Here is a 21,223-nt window from a genome sequence, read left to right as displayed (position 1 = left end):
CATCGTATTCTTCGCTTTCCACAAAGACGTCAATCTTGATTGGTAGACTTTGAGGCATTTTCCAACTTAAGACGTCCACGACTCACGATATGATGCCTTGTTTTCTGTCGCTGATCGCTCATAATGGGTTCACTTTCAGCTCAGGCTTTCTTCTGAAAAGCCTTGCCCATTGGCATTTAGTGTACTGCCTCTGCAATACCCTGGTTAGTCTTCAAACATAGGGAAACAAAGGCTTAAATACTTCAACCCACCACAAATTGAATCTCGAGCATCTCGATACGCTCTATCAACCTATTGCTATACTGCACATCACTACATCACCAGCGTACTCGACTTCTCCAAAGAATCGGAATGGGAGCAGGAGATTACTCTCCAGGCAGCGTATGGTACTATGCGCCCAATAAAGCGGCCCCGATCCTCTTCATAGTCCTCTTCTCCATCTCAGGAGCCCTTCACATATGGCAAACAATGTTTGTATAGAAATCACTTCCTTCTACTCGTACTCTGACACTACCAAGCAAATTCAAGTCCTGGCGTACAACTGCCCTCCTTCCTTGGGCCGCTCTCCTCATGATCAGTGGCTTCTCCGTGCGTCTTGCCGGCGCCTACGACACTTCATCCCTTGCCTACCTGATCGCCTCGACCGTGCTAATCCTCTCTGGCCCGCCAGTCTACGCTCTGATCAATTACTTCATCCTCTCCCGTCTTTTATATTACATCCCTTATCTCGCCCCCCTGCACCCCGGCCGTGTCGCAACGACCTTCGTTGGGCTCGATGCCGTGTGCGAAATTCTCATCGGACAAGGGGCATGGCGCATGGCTGATTCCTCCTCGTCCGACGCTCAACGGGAGCTAGGCTCGCGACTTGTAAGTGCCTCGTTGTGCCTTCAGGCTGCGCTATTCGGTGCGTTTGGGCTTCTAGGTGCGCAGTTCCAGCGACGCGCAACCGCAGCTGGCGTATTGAAACCACATTTACGTACGGTTCTATATGTCATGTATGCGAGTGCTAGCATCGTTACGATCCGCTGCATCTACCGGCTAGTAGAATACTTCTCTGGCTGGGACTCGACCGTGTACAAGAACGAAACCTATTTCTGGATCTTTGAGGCGGCGATTATGCTGATTAATACTATCTTGCTCAATATCTGGAACCCGGGAAAGCGGCTTCCGCCATCTAATTCGGTTTTCCTTGCAAGGGACGGAGTGACAGAGAGGAAAGGTCCGGGATGGGGTGACGCTCGGCCTTGGATCGTCACGGTATTTGATCCATTCGACGTCTGGGGTCTTGTGAGGGGCAGGGATAAAAAGACACAGTTTTGGGATTTGAGTGACGTGGAACTTGAGGCGATGCGGTTGGAGAAGAAGAGAAACAAGAGAAGCTGTGGATTAGCTTTGTTGGATCCGTTTCACCTTGGGGGCAAGTCGGGGTATGTTGCGAAGTGGTTTGGTAAGACGCGGACGAATGGACAGCCTGTAACTCGGGAGGTGTCTACAGCACAGACGAAGATTGGTGGTTCGGAAGCGAAATACGAAGTATGAAGGTGGTCTGAGCTGTTGCGTTTTATACAAAAGGAAGTCATAAGAGCGTAATGTATAATATGAAACCGAGAGACAGAAATCAGTCGCTTTTTGTTTATTCATCAACAACAAGACAATTACAAGACTAACGCATGGTGAGAGACGGGAAAAAGTGACATTGATAGGAACCAACCATGTTAACCCAAGGAATCTATACAATCGACATGCAAGTCTCCCCTTTTTTTAATTTTGAGGCCATACGCGTAAATATGTATTCCATGCCACATTCTGACAAAGCAAACCCGTTGGGCTGTAACAATAGCTACAAGACCTGAGCAAAGACGACTCCGCCCGTTAACTACAAGGAAACAACAAGTATGCGACGCGTCGTGTGAGCGTGTGTACCTCATCTCGTAAATCACGCGACAAAAGAGTACATGGTAATAGTACCGAGAATGAAAGTAGAGTTTTAGAGCATATGATGCTTGTACTGAGGTATGTAAATGTGTCGGTATATGTGGTAGGCTGTGGAAACAAGGCAACAAAAAGGAAATGGTAGTGTGCAGCTCTGCCGATTGGCGTATGTATCAATAAAAGATAGAAATGTAAAACAGGTGGGTACAGAACAAAGTTTAGAAATAAGAAGGCGAAGATAAAGGATCGCCATGGTGAGAGTCGCCCTTTTGTCGAACTCAAGGGGGTATAAATGATCAGAGCACATTAGATCCGTGACAGAGAACACAAAACGCCGTACTCCAACAACAAACACCTATGCAGATATTGGGCTAACAGCCTTTGTTACGGTAGCTGCATAGTCGTCAGCGTCAAATGAAATTAGACGCCAACTTCGGGTACATGGCGTTGTCGTTGTGTTCCGTCGGCACGCCTGTAGCTCATAGCAGCCCGGTCCATGGGCTCTTCCATGTCAGGCGAGCCAGGGTCGTAGCTGTAACCCGCGCCAGATGGCTGGGGCCTGCTGCCTGCTACCATGCGCTCGTTCAAATGACGAGAGTCGAATGTGCTAGAGAAGGAGCGTTTGTTGGATGTGGCCGACATGGGCGGAAGGCCCTGAGTCTGAGGGTTAAACTTGGGTAGAGCATAGTGCTGGCTGGGGCCGTCAGAGTTGACAGACATTGCGGCAGACATTGAGGTAGGCGGAGATTGGTAGGAAGGAGATACGGGCTCCAGCTTGTCTGCAACAATAGGCCTCAAAGAGGGCAGGGATTGATGAGAAGGAGCCGAAGACGTGTAAGATTGAGGCGAGGAGTGCAGAGGCTGCAGAGGCTGCAGAGGCTGGCTCATCTGCTGCGATTGGCCGTACTGGTCCATAGGGTGATATGGCTGTACTGGGTGGCTCGAAGCAGTGTATTGCTGAGCTGGCGATTGCGTAATAGACGAACGACGGTAGTCAGACGGGTGCGCATAGTCGGAAGACATCTGCTCTTGTCTAGGAGGTGCAGCATGGTCGTATTGAGACTGCGATTGCGATTGCGACTGTTGCGGCTGCTGCTGGTAGTTGGAGTATCCGTATTGCTGGTTCATTGGCACCGGAGGCTGTGCCTGGTGCTGGCTGCTGTAGCTGCTGTGGTGTGAGTGCTGCGAGTACGGTGTCGAATGCTGCGGGGGTTGTGGAGGTTGCATCATCGGGGCCGGCTGCGGGGTTTGGTATTGCTGTGAATACTGGGGCTGGTTAGAGCCATATGATGGCATCTGTGCATAAGAGGAAGTCTGTGGAGGGGGCATCTGCTGCTGGTAGCCATTGCTAGCAGAATACTCGTGGCCCATTTCCTCGATGCTTGGGCGGCGCGGTGGCGCGAGCGCAGGGTTGCTGGCGCTGGACAATGAGCGGGGACGGTCATCGAGAGGGGCATTTGGTGCTTGGCCATAGTTGTCGGGAGTTGCGGTGCCTCGGGCGCGATCGTAACCTCCTCCTTCCTCGTCGTACTCATCCCACTCCTTGGACGACTTATTCTCACGGCGCCTCATCCTCACGTCACGACGGATGCGGACACGGCAGCCCTGTTCGGCGACCATGCGGCTCAGAGCAGTGCTCTCGGACAATCCAGGGAACTTCTTGGCGGAGAAGACGGTAAAAGGAGCCGACTTGACTTCACAGCGGTGGGTAACAAAGTGGTTGCCATCGTAGATGACGTCGGGGTCCTCAGGATCGAGGTCCTTTACCTCTGCCAGGTTCTCGAAAAGAGCAAAGCTCAGACGGTACTTGCCCTCGTGGCGAACAGATAAGTCAGGGAAGATGAAGTAGCCAGCGGGCGTTGGGCGGTCAAGGTAGGCCATGCCGGCAACTGGGGTACCTGTCAGGACTGGAAAGCTGGGACCGGCGGTAGAGGGAGCGCGTCCAGGAGCGATGGTACGGGCATTTTCCAGACTGGCATGGAGGAAGAAGTTTGCATTGTAGGCAAAGGTGATTTCCTGGTCATTCTCGAAGACGCGCAGCTCAACAATCGGGGGTGGGTCGACAGGACGTCTGTCGGCGCTCGACTTTGCGCCGCTACCGCAGGCACGGGCGCGCTCAGGCTGCTGGATTACTTGCAGATTGTAGCGAATCTGCCTGCCATCCTTTGTGGTGCGGACAGACTGGCTCTTGGTCTCGTTGCTAACAACAATGTTGGACATGTTGGGTGGTGGTGGGAGTCTGTAACGAGTCAGCACAGGGCGTGGTGGTGCGTGGGCGTGAGTGTGGGAAGTTGTGGCGAGGGAGGTGCAGGGACTGGTAGGGCTCGACCCGCAGCAAAGGTACACTTACGGCGGTGACCACAGAATTGGGGCTCTGGGTCGACTAGAACAACGACGATGGTGTTGTCAACCACGGGCGCGAGCGACCTGGACGTGTCAATCGAGGAGGTCTGGCAGTGCCATGTGGTAACGTTGATGGGTTCGGTAGGGGCAATAAGCATGGCGCTGGCTGACCCGAGCCCAAGTTACCGGGCAAACTTAAAGAGGCGCAAAATGGGCAGCTGGAGCGTGGGGAGAGAAAGTGTTTGAGAGATGGGTACATACCTGTTTGGGGGAGGATCCGCCAAAAGGACAGAATGAGGGCGGGCAGTGAATTGGTCGTGTTGGCGGTGGTGGTGGTAGTGAAGAAGAAGAAACGCGACGTGGATGGGGGCTGAGGAGACGGAGATGGGGACAGGGACAGGGCCAGGTGTAGCAGGACCAAGAGGGATGAGTGACGGGGGATGGTCGCCGAGGACCGAGAGGCCAGAAGCAGGTGACGCGACAGCGACAGCGAGACGTGATGGCCTTGATGGTTTTGGTGGGCGGGCAGCAACTGGTACGTGTGCCTGCGGAGGAGAAGGGTCAGCAGCAACAGCAGCAGCAAGGCATGAATAGGCCAAAGAGGGTCGCGGGAGGGCAGAGGCAGGACGCAGACAGCGAGGAATATGGGCTGGGAAGAGAGCGACGGCAACAGGTAAGAGCAAGCGGCTAGGCCTAGTTGATTATCAGAGGAGGCGGCTGGCTGGCCCGGCGGACAGGCTCATCTGCACTGACAGATTTAGCCGAAGTCGAGTGAACAAAGAGAGGATAGTTTGGTGCCGCCATTGGTTTGAGGTTGCTTGCGCGCACACGGGGGAGCATGCAGCCGACGCCTCCGCGGGGCCATGGCAGCGAGGCGTCGTATGCATCTCGACACGAAGCGACGACGGCAAGGCCGCAGTCCTGCAAACTCCCATGTGTGGATATATATGGACATGTATGGATGTATGTAAGAATACATGCGTATGTAATGTGCAGTCTATGCATCCATCCATCCGTCCATCCATCAATCCATCCATCCATCCATACATACATACATACATATTCATCATACTTACTTACTCGAGAGCAAGTTCCAAGCGGCGGGCAAGATAGATTGGCACCCGTCTCCTCAGGCTTGAACTAGGCCCACCGATGACACGGTTCCATGCAACCCTGGGGTTCGGCACAGTCGAACCAGCGACTTGCACGGAGGCCCGGCAGCTTTTGCACAGAGGCCCGGGTCATGCATGGGCAGCAGCGGCGGGCGAGGCTGTCGCTCGTTGTCGCAGCATCTGGTGTTGGTGTTTCTGTCTCTGACTACACATAAGTAGACATTCTCTCCCGCGCCCACGGCCACGTCTGCGCGTCTCAATCGGCTGCCGTGCACTCAAGCCCACAGCCACCAGCCCAGGGCTTGGAGAGGGGGCGGGGGCCATGTTCTCTGGTTGGCGTATCTATGGGGCCATGCATGCTGCCCAAGCTCGCTCTGTGCCGTGCAACCCCAGCTGGCTAGTGGCGCACAAAAAAGGACGGATGGTCTGATGGTCACCATGGCACACACGCGCACACATACATACACACAGTACGCACACCAAGACGCGCCATTTCCAGGTTATGTTGCAGCCAGGTCATCTCGTTGTTGTTGTCGCCGCGCGGGTGCGTGTGTGTGTAGGGCTGTGGTGGTGCGTGTTGCTTCTGCCGGGCCCGTCAGCGTTGGCACGAACGGTTCTCCAGGCGGTGCTTTTGGCTGCGACTGGGACCGCTGCTGACAGCTTGAGGGGTGGTGGAAACCAATGGCCACTGAGGCGGATTTCCCAGCACCGAGCAGAGGGCGACAGACGGCCCACTCACACAGGATCACCATGCCCGGCCAGCCCCAATAGCCTTGGCCCTGCTCTGCCCTGCTGTGCTGCATGCACCAGACCTCATCTTGCTACCCGCGGCTCCGCCCGCCATGATTCGCCCCAAGCCCTGATCCTTCCAACGGCCTCCCAGCCTGGGGGCGATCCCACCCGCGCTCCACCTTGCCCGCTGCCCACACAGCCTCCCTTTTGCATCCATCCATCCATCCACTCACATTACATCCATCCACTGCTACTCTGCCTTTTCCCTCTCCACACCCATACTTGGCCCCCCCGGCCCGCCCGTCGTTTGTTCCTCCTTCGCACTGCCATCGCCAGCCACGACGACCCTGTGGCGTGGTACTGTGGCTTGACACCCGGACCAGCTGCTCTAGCCCAATGTCATTGCCAAGCACACGGCCGCGGTTTCATGCTTCATTGATTCGACCCACGCCCATGTCACCCCCCTTCGCTACATCTGTCTGCGAGCATTCCCGACGCTCTTCTCCGAATTGCTCTACCTACATGTCTAGGTACTCATATGCGTACTAGCCTATTGTCCTGCTGTACACCACGGCCACACAAATTCCCGGTCCCGAGATTGCTTGGTCATGACGCCAAGTACACATCTTCCGCCTGCCTGCATTCTTCTCCGCTACAACGGCCTTTCCCCATACCAACTCTTACTATTTACGTCTAGTACGCCTCCGCGGCACATGTACTCTCCTTATCCTTGTATTCGCTGCAGTCGAGCCCCTCGGCATTCGTAAGCATGTCTATTTCCAAGTTGGCAACACACTTGTTCCACCAAACAACACATCTCGACTATCCCTTACAACGGCCCGACAGGCAGTAAACCATTCCCCATTCATACAGTCATTACCGCATGCATCGTCCCTGAAACACAGTCATCATCATTGCATACTTGCCTGGTTTCTTTTCGCGCTAACAATACGTCTTACTCGAGCCTCTGTTTGTCATTGGATTCATAGTACAGACACATGCAAGAATTCATCTGGAAACAAACCACTCCCTCAAGTAAGTGCCGACAAAGGCCCGACAGCCCCAAACTCTATCACGATCCCGATCGTGACGATTCAGATAGACGGTCCACTCAACCGGGCTCGAAGAAAAGAAAGGATATACATACTTATAGGCATGGTGCAAGAGCGGCACTTGAGCAAGTTTCAGTCTGCCACCCAGTACGCAAATATACTCTGGCCACAGACATATTAATACCATGGTTTCGCATCTGTCTGATAATAGTCAGCAAAGAGGCATTTTCCTGCTACCTCATGACTGCAGACTTGATGCTGCAGCATAGCATCCCTGCGACACGACACTATTTGATGACAGTTGGAATGGCTCATCTCTTCCATGCTGTCTAAATACTACATCACGCACGGTTACACCGACCCTAAAACATGCATACTGCATTCACGTATGCAAAAGTCTACATGCCTCTTTACCACTAGTGACGTTCTAGCTTCGCACTCATTCCCCCGATATCCTACACGACACCAAGCAAAAACACCAGTCCGTCGTCGTCCGTCTTACTCCTTTATGCAGTAACCACGATTATGTCATGCATGCCCCCTTCCAACATTCTGAGTATTTATTACTTAGTAATAATTCTTGGCTGTTTTATTCCTCTATCACTAGTATGATTGGTCATGTTACCATTCCCACGGGACAAAAAGACATCTTCACTGCTCCACCATTTTTTCTATCTCACGTTGGCTGGTTGCAATCACTGTAGAAATCTCAATGTCGGCAACATTCCAGCATACTCTACACATCCAATTGATCCTGCAGCTCGTGCAAGTAGTTTGTGTGCACTTTGTGTCATGGCCTGCGCATCTGCAAGTACATAGCTACGTAACTACCTGCCTAGCTACCCCTCCTCCATCTCCAACACTACCCCGCGCCAACCACCACTCCCAGAATTGCGTGATTGCAAAACCATCCCTAACGCGTAACTTTTTCAGACACTGCCACCTGCCATTACAGATAACATTTACACATTCAGACGGCACAAAGGGGCCTGGTAAGCACTTGCATGGCCTAGTGCCGTCAGGTATCACCCCAAAAAGAATATGTGGGGGCTATATCAGTACAGAGGCATCTCAAACGGGTCATTTAGTGTGGAGCACCTAGACACTGTGGTTGAAGGCCTCCAACGCGAGCGTGGGTGCGGATGACGTGACTGTGCGGGATAATGGTGCATAATTTCTACCATTTGGTTGCTCTCTCTGCCCCTCCCTTCCTCTACGTACCTTTTCCCCAATCCATTGACTTTGTGTATAGCTAAAAGAGCAATTGACATAGCGTTAGTTGACCAAATCTTCCAAATATTTTCATACAATAATCTCCAGACCAGCAACATGGCGGACGAACTCTCCAAAAACTTTGAGACGCTGCAATTGCATGCCGGTAAGCAATTTTGGCAAAGTGAGAGACGACGCGAATGTTGATGCTAACGCGATTCCTTCCAGGCCATACACCAGATAAGGAGACTAACTCTCGTGCTGTGCCCATCTATGCCACCACCGTATGCTCCCCTCAACATACATTCCTCCCGTATGTGTCAGAAAAAAAAGCTTACGACCGCAGTCCTACACATTCAACGACAGCGCTCACGGTGCTCGACTCTTCGGCCTCAAAGAGTTTGGCAACATCTACAGCCGAATTGGAAACCCAACTGTTGGTGTCCTTGAGCAGAGAATTGCCGCGCTCGAAGGTGGTGTCGCTGCGCTTGCAACATCATCAGGACAAGCTGCGCAGTTTATCGCCATTTCTGCTCTGGCACATGCTGGTGACAACATTATCGCGACATCAAATTTATACGGAGGCACGTACAACCAACTCAAGGTCTTTTTTCCACGTTTGGGCATAAAAACAAAGTTCATCAACGGAGATAAGCCCGACGACTTCAAGGCTGCCATTGATGACAAGACAAAAGCCATCTACGTAAGTTTCTTATTTCAATGCGACACACTTCTCGACAAATGACAAACTGACCACGCCTTGTATAGCTCGAAAGCATCGGAAACCCAAAGTATAACATTCCTGATTTCGAAAAGATTGTCGCAATTGCGCACGAGGCTGGTGTTCCGGTAGTGGTCGATAACACCTTTGGCGCAGGTGGATACTTTGTTAGGCCCATTGATCATGGCGCTGACATTGTTGTACACTCTGCTACAAAGTGGATTGGAGGTACATTCTCCAGCTTGTCTTCTCAAACCGGACGGCAGACTAACCGGTACAGGGCATGGAACCACCGTCGGGGGTGTCATTGTCGATAGCGGAAAATTTGATTGGGGCAAGCACAGCAAGCGCTTTCCGCAAATGATAGAGCCGTCAGAAGGCTACCATGGGCTCAAATTCTGGGAAACTTTTGGTCCAATCACCTTCATCATTAGAGCGCGTGTTGAAATCCAAAGAGATCTGGGAGCAGCACTAAACCCATTTGCTGCGCAACAGCTTCTCCTTGGTGTCGAGACGCTTTCTCTCAGAGCTGAGCGACATGCCTACAACGCGCTCAAGCTAGCCAAATGGCTGGAGAGCAACGAGAATGTAAGCTGGGTCTCATACCCAGGTCTCGAGAGCCACCCATCTCACGAACTGGCGAAGAAATACCTGCCGCGTGGTTACGGAGGTGTCCTGTCGTTTGGTGTGACAGGAGGTGGCAAAGCAGGATCCCAAGTTGTGGATAACTTCAAGCTCATTTCCAACTTGGCGAACGTAGGCGATTCAAAGACATTGGCTATCCATCCTTGGACTACAACACACGAGCAATTGAGCGACGAGGAGAAGCTGAGTTCCGGTGTTACCGAGGTACGTACCATCGGTTTTGTATCATGTCCGACTGTGAAGTTATTAATTCGTGTTACAGGATCTCATCCGAATTTCGGTTGGAACCGAACACATTGACGACATCATTGCGGATTTCGAGCAGTCGTTCAAGAAATCGGCGACGAAGCCTGAGGAAAAAGGTAATCCGGACAATGCAGGCAAGACTGGTGAAGGCGAAACTCCTGCGTCGTTGTCTGGTGCGACATAGAGTAGTCAGGACAGCTAAGGATAGGCATCCAGAAACGCCGATTGTCAAGGCACAGCAGATATATAAGCAGCAAGACCAATTAATACTTAACAAAGAAAAGGCTGCGAGCCCTTGCCCTATACGTTGTATCTCGGTGCTACAACAATATCGCCGTGCGACATTATGTCGTCTCTCCGTAACCAAAGGTGCCATGTTGCGTGTCGCAGCATTTCGAGTGATATGCTACGTATGCCTCGGTAACTTTCCCCTTTGGTTAGCGCAACCTCGCACAAGCCGGCCAATCGCCGTGAGGCCCGTTTACGGGCATCCGCGTGGTAATAACTCCAGACTCTGGCTCGGCATGTGAAAAGAAGGAAATCCGGCGCACACATGACGCACGCACACCCGTAACACATGCCTCGAGCTGGCGCATTACACGCACACTTTTTCGCATACAATGCGAAGCACAGAGGAAGCGAACGACATGTCCACCTTTCCCACGAACAAACTCGATGCGCATAGGACAGTTATTGAAAAATGGCTTAAGTCCGGGGAAAACAATGGGGTATGTCGGCGCATGAAAGCCCCCCATGTGGAGATTACGCACTGGGTATTAGAGAAAGAGCTGGCTTTCTCTTTCTTGGCCCTGGGTTCGACTTGCCCACTTCTGAGCGTCCCCGGCCGGGGGCCACGCGCGCGTCATTTGTATGTGGAACCCTAGAGCGAACGAATGCGCCCCTCCAAGATACCGAGGCACATGGCCCTCGTAACAGGAAATATGTGGGTATTCGGTCTGGGGGCGGGCCTCTTGTCTTCAATAGGTGTAGGCGCCCGAGTGATCAGGTCCTCCGCCCTTCTCTCTCACTCTCTGTCCTTTCTCTCTCTATTTAGACATATAGAGGAATCGCGTGTTTTTCCTTTTGTGCATCTTTGTTAGATTCAGCCTGACAAAACCCAGCCTTTGTGTGCTCTTCTCGTCTCATCCGCGGGCAAAGGATATTCGCGGCGCGCTAGGACCCCAGGTATGTTGTCATTTGCACATGGGAAGCTCGGGGACTTTGACTAATGTTTGTCATAAAGTAGAGCTGTTCGTTACGGTCTTTTCGGCGTCCGTTTCCTTGCTGCAACCACTTGCACTGCCTCAATCACCCACTTGTATATTCGTCTCTACTTTCGAACCTTGGATCGTTTGCGCGCACGTAGCACCACCACCACCACCATCACAACAACAACATGTTCTCGGGCACAGACGCTCAGATAGAGCGTGCGAACGAGCTCCATACTCCGCCGCCAAAGGGAAAGCCCTATAGCATTCCGCTTCCTGGTACCGCGATAGAAGGAAGAAGCGCCATCTATAGGCATTGGAGGTTTGCGGACAAGCCTGTATTGGAGAAACTGGTTCCCGAGGTACTTTTCCTTTCTGTTTCCTCGTTCATATAGAGAAATGGTCGATATTAGTCGGAAGATCAGCTGACATAAAGTAACAGATCAGCACATCATTTGAGGCATTCGAGAACGCGGTTGCGAAATGGCCCAAGAACAGGTGCCTCGGTCACCGCCCCTACGACGCTGCGACCAAGACATTCGGCCCGTACATCTGGGAAGACTATGAGACCGTTGCAAAGCGGAGGAAGGATTTTGGCGCTGGTTTGGTGCACCTGCACAGACAAGCCGGTGTGACTGCATCAAATTACGGTGTGGGCTTGTGGTGTCAGAACAGACCTGAGTGGCAGATTACCGATTTGGCTTGCATGTCGCAAGGCCTCTTTACCGTTTCCATCTACGACACGCTTGGCCCGGACACGACTGAATACATCATCAACCATGCGGAGCTGACTTGCGTGGTTGCGGGAATGAACCATGTTACTACGCTCTTGAAGCTAAAGCCACGACTCCCGACTTTAAAACTCATCGTCGTTCTCGACCCGTTGTCGGCTGGCGAGCTTCCTGGAGAGTCAAAGGGAGACCTTTTGAACTCGCTCGCAAACGAGCAGGGTGTGTCTATCCACTACATCCGAGATGTAGAAGCTCTGGGTGAGAAGCAGCCTCTTCCAATGAACCCACCTTCACCGGACGACGTTGCCACCATCAACTACACTTCTGGAACCACTGGTAACCCCAAGGGTGTTGTCTTGACCCACCGCAACGCTCACGCTGCAGCATGCTCGAGCATGATCCTCACTGGCGGCAAGTCAGGTGAGGTCATCTGTTCTTTCTTGCCTCTTGCGCACATCTACCAGCGCCTGACGGAGCATTCGGCGCTGGCAGGTGGCTCGGCAATTGGCTATTTCCACGGCAACGTTGTAGAACTCGTAGACGATCTCAAGATGCTGCGCCCAACTATCTTCTCTGGAGTACCCAGGCTTTACAACAGGTTTGGAGGAAAGATCAAGGAAGCTACGGTTCAGGCATCTGGTGTCAAGGGAGCACTGTCACGGCACGTTGTATCTACCAAGCTTGCGGCTATTCACGACAAGCAGAACCCGACCAACAAGCATATGCTCTACGACCGCGTTTGGGCGAGCAAGGTGACTGCGGGTCTTGGTCTGGACCGAACCAAGGTCTTGATTAGTGGCTCTGCGCCCATTGACCCCAGTCTACACCAATTCCTGCGCGTTGTTTTTGCAAGCAACTTTACGCAGGGATACGGCTTGACCGAGACGTACGCCATGGCACTGTTCCAGCACGAGAACGATTTCTCGTCGGGCAACTGTGGCGGTGTTGCGCCCACCACCGAGTGTGCCCTTGTGGACGTGCCAGACATGGAGTACTTTGCTTCTGACAAGCCATTCCCTCGCGGTGAACTTGTGATCCGTTCATCGACGCGGTTCAGGGAATACTTCCGCAATGACGAGGAGACAGCCAAAGCTGTGGATGCTGACGGCTGGTTCCACACTGGAGATATTTGCACCGTCGACGAACTCGGCCGCTTCAAGATCATTGACCGCAGGAAGAACGTTCTCAAGCTTGCACAGGGCGAGTACATTTCACCTGAGCGCATCGAGAACCTCTACCTCGCAAACTGTACTTATCTGGCCTCGGGCTACGTCCACGGTGACTCGCAACAGTCTTTCCTTGTTGCCATTTTCGGTGTTGCGCCAGATCTGTTCCCGCAATTTGCGTCCAAGGTCCTTGGTGAGACGATTCCCGTGGGCGACATGGCGAAGCTCAGGGAGGTGTGTCAGAACAAGAAGGTCCAGCAGGCTGTGTTGAAAGACCTGGACAAGGTGGGACGCAAGAACAAGTTCAACAGCTGGGAGCGCGTCAGGGCTATAAGGCTGTTTGTGGATCCTTTTACGATTGAGAACCAGCTCTTGACACCAACGTAAGTCGCCTCTAGTCACATGAGATGGGATGATATGATGTGCTAACAAGATGTAGATTGAAACTGAAGCGCCCGCAAACGGTCAAGGCATTCAGACAGCACTTGGATGACTGCTACGAGGAGGCGTTGGCTGAGGAGTCTGCACCCAAGGCGAAGTTGTAGAGTATTGTTTTTTCTGTATACTTACTACATGTTTGGTGTGTCAGTGCGCGGACATTGGGCGTCCCCCTGCAGCATGTGTACCATGGAACTATATGTAGATCGTCGTAATGCACACACGTCTTTAGTGAGACCTGGTGGCATCTGCTCGACTAGCACAGTCGTCTGTATATGCCGTGACGAGGAAAATTGCAGTTTGATGAACGCACGAATGTAGACGGCCGAGGTGGGAAGGCGGTGAAGGGCTGGCGACAACGTGTCACGGGCAGAAGTGGAGTGTAGCGCAGTGGCACGAGCAATCACGGGGCGCCAAGTCATGTAATGACGCAGGGTCCTCTTTCTCGGGCCCAAGGTTGTTTCTGGCTACGGCCGTGGTGCGATCCTTTGGTTCACGCAAACAACAACAACACTCGCCCGCCCCGTGGCATCCTCCGCTCTCAATCCCAGTCCTTGTTTTCGCTGCACCGTCTGCACGAGGTGCTCCGCCTGGCCGCGATCACTTTTTTGGACCCTCAATTAGCGAGCAGCGCTCATGCCAACCACACGCGCAACTACACTGGCCATGAGTGAGGACATGGAGGAAGCTGCTCGCCCGCGCCCATCGCGCTTCAAGGAGCATACAAACACAAACAGCACCATTCGCCCACCGCCCGAGGAGCTGTGGAAAGACATTGCCATTGACGATCTGATTGATCAGTACAACGAGGACAATGCGCAACCGCCCGTGTCGAGAAAAACATCTGCGAACCATGCGGCGCGCACAGCCAGACCTGCGCCCGCAAGGACTCATTCAGGCTCCTCGAACTCGGATCGCTCTCGCGAATCCTCAGCCCCAGCGCAAGCCAATTCGGCCACTGGGTCGGGCGAGGGCACGTATGCGCGCATACAGCGCGCTTTTGCGTCCATGTTCGGCAGCGTACTGGGCAAGCGCAAAGCCGGCAGCATGGATGCTGAGCGAGATAGAGAGCAGCAGCTTCATCAGCAGCTGCTTGACGAGCGCAAGAAGGCTGCTGAGATTGCCTACTATGAGGCCAAGGATCGCGGCCTCCTTCCAAAGCCAAAGGTGTTTGTACGACCAGCCATGGCTGCCAGAGCCAACATTCAAAACGCCGAGAAGATGCAGCTCGGCTTGACGACAGAGTTGGTCGAGGCCGCGACTCCAATGCGCATACCAGGCACGCCACGGACGCCAGGTCTACACCACACGCCCAGCAAGAAGGACCTGCAGAAGCAAAAGAAGCTCAGCAAGCGCGTCTCGGACCTCGAATTCAAGCTCGCCTCCGCCCGCAAAGAGCTCCACACCGTCCTCTACAACGACCTGCCTCCCCCTCCCTCCGTCCCCAAATTCGCACCACCCACCCCCGACGTCACCCAGAGCGAAAACGAGCCCGCCTCCCCCGAAGCCCGTACCTCGACCTCGTCCAACAACGCCGTCGCCCCAAGAAGCATGGGCCGCATCCTCAAAAAGCGCAAAACTATCGCCGCTGCCCACGACTCGGACGCTGACTACAAATCCCTCCCCACCGATTCCGAAGGCGACACAGACATGCTCTCCGTCCCTTCTGCCTCTGAATACGAAGCCGAGCACGACAACGATAACGATGACGGCGATGACGAGCACTCTACCAAGCATGCCAAATCTGCGTCTCGGAAGAAGAGCAAGAACTCCAAGCGCCAGAGCTCCCGCCTTCGCAAGAAGTTCTCAAGAAGTAGTATCAAGCGTGATGAACCCGTCTGTGTTGTCCCCGATGGCGTCAACGTCCCTGATGTACCTAGCTTACCTCAAGATGTGCAGGATGAGGTTAAGAGTAGGGTGAGGAAGGGGGGTAGGGATGATGGGTATGGGGGGTTGGGTCATGAGATTTTTTGAGCAGTGTGAGTGAGAAGAATTGTGGGTTGGGTAAAAGCGCTGAGGTTGTGCTTGGAGGTGAAGAAAACTTTCGATTCGTGTGCATACGTTTTTTTTGGAGGTGGTCGTTGTACCTCCTCTTTTCGGCCTCTCCCCTTTGTCTTCTTCGCTATACAGACAGGTGAAGAAGGGGAGAGGTGCGAGATTGGGTTGGTCCGAACTTTTTTTTTACGGAGTTTTGAGGTTATTCTTTTCAAGTCTTTCCTTTTTGTCATTGGTTGCATTTCGTCTTTAACGTTTTTTTTGCGGTTTTTTTCCTTGGGAATGACTACATTTTATACGAATTGCAACGATGGTTATGACTTGATTTTTTTGGAGGACATGGATCGGTATATCCTTTTTGTGTGTGTGTGTGTGTGTGTATCTTTTAAGGTTTAATTTGGGAGTGGGGAGGTGATAGATATCGAATTTGAAGATGTCTACTTATTTGATAGCGTCCATTTGATGTGCTGCGTGTCAGAGCAGAGTATGGAGCTTGGTATAGAGACATTGTGGTAGCACTTGGAGTGAGTGTGAAAACCCATAACTTGTTTTTTTGTATTCCTACTATCTCCCTTGCCTATTCTTTCCTGTAAAATACCACGCCAATGTTTCACCAACGCATCTCGTGGAAGGTGGTAACCGGCGTACATTCCCTAGAATCATCAGAATACGTTATGGACATCCCACACGCTGTGCTGCATAAGGAAGAACGGAGCTGCTATTCAATTTCATCGCCCTCGGTTGGTTTTACATTCCTTGCAGTGTTCATTGTTGCTGTATTTTGGGCAAAGTACGGGTCGGCGATGCGCGAATGCGCGAGGCCAACGCTAGGCACATTGCAGATCATGGACAGAAGTTGACCGAGGAGCATAGTGCGAGGGTAGAAGCTGCGAGGCTGGCGCGTCAGAAGAGAAAGGGCAGAGCTGGAAGACCAGCTGAGGGTGCATTTGGCTAAGCGCGCTGAGCAGTTGAAGGTTTGGATCGTAGAGTTGGAAAAGCGAGATGCAGAGAGGGCTGAGAAGGCCAGGAAGAAGGAGGAGACTGAATACTGGCTACATAGGCCTGCAGGGTTGAAACAATAGGGAAACGAGAGTGGATAGGGTCACATGTATCCATTAGAGAGTAAGTAGTGAGGATCATTCAGTATGTGATCTGGGGGTTTCTTTGTGAATTTGATGGTGCTACGAGGGCACTGGAATTCTCAGCAAGTTTTACCGATGATAAGTGACATGTGTATGCTTGAGTGATACTAAAGCTACGAACATGAGATTGCGGGTTTGGAGCTATACGGGGACCAACAGCTTGATTGATGCAGTGAGAACCTTGGCGGGCTGGATATGAGCTATGAAGTCATCAAGGTATGATTGCTCACCGGACAAATTGAGGTCAAAAAGTCGTGAATGTCGAGTCGTGCAACCGTTACGTACCCGAGTTGAGTAGTAGACACTCGGCTTAGGCGATCCGAATGCATGGCTGAATATGAGACGTTTGCAGTGAGACAGTCGCCCTAGAAGCTGATTCTGTAGCTACCACAAAACGTATGGTACTCTCATGAACCTTTACCATTAGCCGTATTTCTGATCATCATTCACAGGATGTGTATCAGTGGATGCTACGGTGGAAAAGGGCCAGTTTATTCAAGAGCACTGACGGGATCTGCCTATGCACTATAATTGGTACATTTTGTCTTGCTACAACAGAGAACATGTACCATCGAACCGAGTATCTGGCCATGATTTACATAATATACCACAAGTGACGATGCTATATTAAAAGCGTCTGAATAGTGCCAAAGAAGGGGTATAGCGTCAGGTACACATCTCCCCAACTACCCGCCGCTGACTGCTAGCTCCCGGAGGTAGTAATGGGGATCCTGGTGTTCATCGCATAAACTTGTGCTAGCTAAACATGGTGAATTCTGACATCTTAGCGTATATTTATGGGTAATGGTAGAGCTTCTTGGGAATAATCAGATCGCATTTCTTGGTGTTTCATTGGGTAGAGCCGAAAGCTTCATCGTGGTCAGATGGTAACAGACAGACGGCCCGCAAGCGAAAAATATTATGTAAGAACTGGAGAATCGACGGTATCAAATGGATCGGACGCTATTAATTGCTACCAGCCGCGATTAATTGTAGTGATTATTGGATGCGACTGGTAGAGAGTCTAGCGTTAGACAGCAACGACGTGATATGTAAACGTTCATGTCGAGCCACAAAAACGCCACACCAGCATGCCGAGAGTGCCAGGGTAGCCAATGAAACAACGACATGACTGGCGCAAATGCCGTTATCCTCCTTGAAACACTACGGCAAATGACACATGCTAAAAATTACTCCCGGACATCTGCCACCGGCCGTAAACGGCACCTCTTTCTCCACACCCCACAAGCCCTACCCGTCAACCTTTCTAAACTTTCCACCAACTATACATATACCCAATAAATCCACAACGTGATATTTACATATGTATTGACTAGCTTTAGTCGCACGGACGGGCGGAATCACGATTAACGAACATACAGAGTCAGAGATTGATTGACAATGGATTGGGGGGGGGGGGTGTGGTAGTAGTCAAGCTAGCGCCTGGGCTTTCTCAATCAAATTAACGGAGAAATTCCAGGGCGGGCACGCCGTCACTTTGATGGAAACATAGCCGCAAGCCATGTGGAACCACAGAGAGAATCCGGGGTAAAGTGTTACGGCTGGGCGCAGAATTATGAAAAAGGTTTATATATAAAGGGGTGGGGAATGGGCATCTCGCATTTCCCACCTTTCTCCCTTCGCTCTTTTTGTCCAATTCTCTGAAAGTGAAAGAGATACGACGTAAACTATGTTGTCAAAAATAATGAAGCAGTTGGCACTGCCACTTGCCATTCTATCTCTCTGTACATATCTCCCAATCTCACCCCCCATCGCAATGCCATCCCAACTAACACACACACCCTAACAGTCCTCTCCTTCGCCAGCGCCCTCCCCACCGATGCATCCCTCGAACCCCGCCAAACAAAATCCCTCCGCATCCTCCCCCTCGGCGACTCCATAACCTGGGGCTGGATCAACGGCGGCGGCTCAAACGGCTACCGCGAGCGCCTCCTCAACAACCTGCGCTCGGGCGGCTACACCGTCGACTTCGTCGGCACCCAGAAATCCGGCACCATGGCCGACAAAGACAACCAGGGTTTCCCGGGCTACACCATCAACCAGATCCGCGGCGTCGCAGGAGGCGGCCTCAACCTCCGCCCCAACGTCGTCCTCATCCATGCTGGAACTAACGATCTTAACCGTGGCAACCCGTCGTCGGAGCCTGATGCGGACGCGCCGCGCAGGTTGGGATTGTTGATTGATGATGTGCTCAAGGTTGTGCCGAATGCGGTTGTTGTTGTGGCCAAGATTATCCCGTCGAAGAGGTCCGGCTTGACGAATACCATTCGCACGTTTAACAACGCATTGCCTGCGATTGTGTCGGCGCGCGCGAGCAAGGGGTCCAAGGTCTCACTTGTGGATATGGGTGTGTTGAACCCTAGCAGTGAGTTGAGTGATGATTTGCACCCGTAAGTAATGCCCTTGTTGTTTTGTAGAGAGGGATTAATGAGCTAACTTGGATGATAGGAATGTTGCTGGATACAACCGCATGGGAGATATCTGGAATGCGGGTATCAGGGCTGTGGCTGGATCTATTCCTGCTTAGGCGGATGTTGGTCTTGGGGCTTTTGTACATAGATGGGATGATGATGATGATGCTTGAAGGCATGGTACATAGAATGATACGGGTAGATCACCGAAGAATGATCAATGCAATTTGACGTCCTGAAATCAATTGTGTCGTCATTTTACATGAGTGAAGTACCCTGGTAGAAAGATATACTGAGACATGTCCTATTTTTACACTATTTTTCGATCTAATGGTTTATTCCCTGTCTATATCGCAACTATCGAGGAACTAGGAGATACACCTGGTTTTTACTTGGCAATCTCAACACCACTGGTAGCACCTACACGTAATGTCAGTCTTGTCTCAGCCAGTAAAAGAACTACGAGAATCAGAGTACTTACCCAGCGCTCTCTTGATACTTCCATACAACGCAAATTGACCCGCAGTAAGTCCACCCACCATGAAAAGACGAGTAGGAAGACCCGTGAAAGAGCCCCGGATACCCAGCTCTCCAGCAATCTTGATCAAACGCGAGACGGTGCTCTCACCAGGAAGACCCCGTGTCTTGTTAATCTTGGAAAGCATGGTATCAGCAGGCTGTGACACGATAGCAGCAGCGAAACCAGAAAGAAGACCAGAGCCCAGATTGACGGTGGTCTGGGCACCATTTGACATTGTCGACTTGTCAAAGAGGGCGAAAATGGCCTCGGAAATCTTTTCGAAAGCGACAAATTTGGTGATTGTGTACGGGACCCTATGATTCATGTCAGCCTCTCGCCCTGCTTCCCATTCTGATGGGGGAAGAAGAAGAAGAAGACTTGTTATCGGAACGACTTACTGCTTGAAGAGAATAGGACCAAACCCAGAGTACAAAGCGCCAACACCTTCTGTCCTGAGAATCTTGCCAAACCCACCGATCAAACCATTAGCGAAACCCGGTGTCGACACCAGACGAATCCGAGTCGCCTCAAGCGGACACAGCGCTATCGAAGCAAAGAACTCAGCACAACCCGCAGAAACAGAGTACACCGCCGCGCGGTGTTGGCGTGCCTTTTCAAGCCCAAGCAGATTAATCGATTGTTTCTTGAAGAACTCGTAGCCTCCGAATTTGAAAGCGCCTTGCATGAAGTATCCAGCAAACGTGGGACCGAACCCCGTGGCAAGCGCACGCACGCCTTCGTTCTGGATGACCTGGCGGAACCCGCCGATCATGCCGCGGTTGTAGGTCGCGGGGTCGAGTTGGATCCTCGTTTTGACGCTGCGGAAAATATTGGTTGGGTGAAGGATGTGGTTGAGATGAAAGGGATATAACCTACACATCGACTGGTGTAAAAGCGCCGTGGGTAACTGAGCACCCCAGCGCACCGGCGAGCGCAAAGCGAGCGTAGAGGTCGATGCCCTCCGGGGTTTTCTGCTGGATGTGCAGAGCCATCGTGGGTGGGTGGTTGGTGGTTGTTTGTTGTGGATGGCGTAGTCAAAAGTCGAGTCGAGACAAGAAAAAGGGAAATAGGTCAGCTGGCGGGATTACAAGTCTTATGTCACAGCATGTACAACACAGGGAAAGCACGAATTAAAGCCGGAAGAAGTGGGAGAAAGAAGGAATGGGCCATTGCAAGGCCCCCAGCGCGCGCTATATCGCACTTTGAGCCTTGACATGAGGTTAATGTGCGAGAGCTGCTTGGTGGGATCTACAGGCACCTGACTGTGTATTTTGGGTGGGATGTTCCCAGTACTTTGTTCCTGCAGCAGTTGCATATGGCTGAGAGAAGTATAGTAGGTCGCTGTGAACTCCTGATGAGGTTGTTGCGTCGGACAGTTGGCTTAAGTCCGCCCGTTAAGTCCGAAGCCAGCGATAGGAAGATGTCGGTCAGGTACCCATAGCTCGGATTTACCGCTTCTATGGATGCTATCGTCGCACGGTGCCGACTAGATCAAGATGGGGCGCAACTCTGGCGACATTTCGATACGAGTCTAAAAAGCAGGTTAGGGTAAGGAACAAAGCGAACTATGGGCGACCAAGGATAATGCAAATTTCT

The 21,223-nt window shown here is 52.1% G+C and overlaps 8 protein-coding genes across 8 annotated transcripts; 6 read left to right on the top strand and 2 right to left on the bottom strand.

Annotated features, from left to right (window-relative positions):
• Positions 1-351: 351 nt before the first annotated feature.
• Positions 352-1,539, top strand: COCSADRAFT_101726 (uncharacterized protein; the record flags this gene model as incomplete). The annotated part of the gene is made up of 2 exons (XM_007706948.1): positions 352-470; positions 519-1,539. The coding sequence occupies 2 exons, from the start codon at positions 352-354 to the stop codon at positions 1,537-1,539; spliced, it is 1,140 nt and encodes a 379-aa protein (XP_007705138.1).
• Positions 1,540-2,140: 601 nt separating this feature from the next.
• On the bottom strand, positions 2,141-4,539 carry COCSADRAFT_258482 (uncharacterized protein). Its single transcript, XM_007706947.1, has 3 exons — positions 4,537-4,539; positions 4,283-4,359; positions 2,141-4,171 (listed from the first exon to the last, which is right to left on the bottom strand). Exon 3 carries the CDS (start codon positions 4,150-4,152, stop codon positions 2,353-2,355), a length of 1,800 nt encoding a protein of 599 aa, XP_007705137.1. The 5' UTR covers positions 4,153-4,171; positions 4,283-4,359; positions 4,537-4,539; the 3' UTR covers positions 2,141-2,352.
• A 3,064-nt stretch (positions 4,540-7,603) lies between these two features.
• Positions 7,604-7,949, top strand: COCSADRAFT_258467 (uncharacterized protein). The gene has a single exon (XM_007706946.1). It carries the CDS (start codon positions 7,702-7,704, stop codon positions 7,873-7,875), a length of 174 nt encoding a protein of 57 aa, XP_007705136.1. The 5' UTR covers positions 7,604-7,701; the 3' UTR covers positions 7,876-7,949.
• A 98-nt stretch (positions 7,950-8,047) lies between these two features.
• Positions 8,048-10,298, top strand: COCSADRAFT_41275 (uncharacterized protein). Its single transcript, XM_007706704.1, has 6 exons — positions 8,048-8,549; positions 8,612-8,667; positions 8,730-9,086; positions 9,152-9,332; positions 9,385-9,953; positions 10,012-10,298. Exons 1-6 carry the CDS (start codon positions 8,501-8,503, stop codon positions 10,177-10,179), a joined length of 1,380 nt encoding a protein of 459 aa, XP_007704894.1. The 5' UTR covers positions 8,048-8,500; the 3' UTR covers positions 10,180-10,298.
• A 735-nt stretch (positions 10,299-11,033) lies between these two features.
• Positions 11,034-13,826, top strand: COCSADRAFT_153173 (uncharacterized protein). The gene is made up of 4 exons (XM_007706945.1): positions 11,034-11,180; positions 11,239-11,565; positions 11,646-13,483; positions 13,540-13,826. The coding sequence occupies exons 2-4, from the start codon at positions 11,392-11,394 to the stop codon at positions 13,643-13,645; spliced, it is 2,118 nt and encodes a 705-aa protein (XP_007705135.1). The 5' UTR covers positions 11,034-11,180; positions 11,239-11,391; the 3' UTR covers positions 13,646-13,826.
• A 214-nt stretch (positions 13,827-14,040) lies between these two features.
• On the top strand, positions 14,041-15,741 carry COCSADRAFT_258429 (uncharacterized protein). Its single transcript, XM_007706944.1, has one exon. It carries the CDS (start codon positions 14,175-14,177, stop codon positions 15,510-15,512), a length of 1,338 nt encoding a protein of 445 aa, XP_007705134.1. The 5' UTR covers positions 14,041-14,174; the 3' UTR covers positions 15,513-15,741.
• Positions 15,742-18,300: 2,559 nt separating this feature from the next.
• Positions 18,301-19,346, top strand: COCSADRAFT_41272 (carbohydrate esterase family 3 protein). The gene is made up of 3 exons (XM_007706703.1): positions 18,301-18,420; positions 18,486-19,086; positions 19,145-19,346. Exons 1-3 carry the CDS (start codon positions 18,381-18,383, stop codon positions 19,221-19,223), a joined length of 720 nt encoding a protein of 239 aa, XP_007704893.1. The 5' UTR covers positions 18,301-18,380; the 3' UTR covers positions 19,224-19,346.
• Positions 19,340-20,817, bottom strand: COCSADRAFT_153164 (uncharacterized protein). The gene is made up of 4 exons (XM_007706943.1): positions 20,504-20,817; positions 20,026-20,445; positions 19,589-19,941; positions 19,340-19,527 (listed from the first exon to the last, which is right to left on the bottom strand). Exons 1-4 carry the CDS (start codon positions 20,617-20,619, stop codon positions 19,496-19,498), a joined length of 921 nt encoding a protein of 306 aa, XP_007705133.1. The 5' UTR covers positions 20,620-20,817; the 3' UTR covers positions 19,340-19,495.
• Positions 20,818-21,223: the final 406 nt, after the last annotated feature.

Source organism: Bipolaris sorokiniana (assembly GCF_000338995.1).
Source record: "Bipolaris sorokiniana ND90Pr unplaced genomic scaffold COCSAscaffold_17, whole genome shotgun sequence".
Taxonomy (NCBI): Eukaryota; Fungi; Ascomycota; class Dothideomycetes; order Pleosporales; family Pleosporaceae; genus Bipolaris; species Bipolaris sorokiniana.
Note: the sequence above shows the minus strand (reverse complement) of the source record. Positions and strands in the feature narration are given on the sequence as shown.

Coding starts and splice junctions, on each gene's coding strand:
- COCSADRAFT_258482 (XM_007706947.1), bottom strand. CDS start 4,152: ATGTCCAACATTGTTGTTAGCAACGAGACCAAGAGCCAGTCTGTCCGC.
- COCSADRAFT_258467 (XM_007706946.1), top strand. CDS start 7,702: ATGCATGCCCCCTTCCAACATTCTGAGTATTTATTACTTAGTAATAAT.
- COCSADRAFT_41275 (XM_007706704.1), top strand. CDS start 8,501: ATGGCGGACGAACTCTCCAAAAACTTTGAGACGCTGCAATTGCATGCC. Junction 8,668..8,729: donor TGCCCATCTATGCCACCACC/GTATGCTCCCCT, acceptor TTACGACCGCAG/TCCTACACATTCAACGACAG. Junction 9,954..10,011: donor TGAGTTCCGGTGTTACCGAG/GTACGTACCATC, acceptor TTCGTGTTACAG/GATCTCATCCGAATTTCGGT.
- COCSADRAFT_153173 (XM_007706945.1), top strand. CDS start 11,392: ATGTTCTCGGGCACAGACGCTCAGATAGAGCGTGCGAACGAGCTCCAT. Junction 11,566..11,645: donor TGGAGAAACTGGTTCCCGAG/GTACTTTTCCTT, acceptor ATAAAGTAACAG/ATCAGCACATCATTTGAGGC. Junction 13,484..13,539: donor AACCAGCTCTTGACACCAAC/GTAAGTCGCCTC, acceptor AACAAGATGTAG/ATTGAAACTGAAGCGCCCGC.
- COCSADRAFT_258429 (XM_007706944.1), top strand. CDS start 14,175: ATGCCAACCACACGCGCAACTACACTGGCCATGAGTGAGGACATGGAG.
- COCSADRAFT_41272 (XM_007706703.1), top strand. CDS start 18,381: ATGAAGCAGTTGGCACTGCCACTTGCCATTCTATCTCTCT. Junction 18,421..18,485: donor ACTTGCCATTCTATCTCTCT/GTACATATCTCC, acceptor ACACCCTAACAG/TCCTCTCCTTCGCCAGCGCC. Junction 19,087..19,144: donor TTGAGTGATGATTTGCACCC/GTAAGTAATGCC, acceptor CTTGGATGATAG/GAATGTTGCTGGATACAACC.
- COCSADRAFT_153164 (XM_007706943.1), bottom strand. CDS start 20,619: ATGGCTCTGCACATCCAGCAGAAAACCCCGGAGGGCATCGACCTCTAC. Junction 19,942..20,025: donor GGTCCTATTCTCTTCAAGCA/GTAAGTCGTTCC, acceptor CATGAATCATAG/GGTCCCGTACACAATCACCA. Junction 19,528..19,588: donor AAGTATCAAGAGAGCGCTGG/GTAAGTACTCTG, acceptor CATTACGTGTAG/GTGCTACCAGTGGTGTTGAG.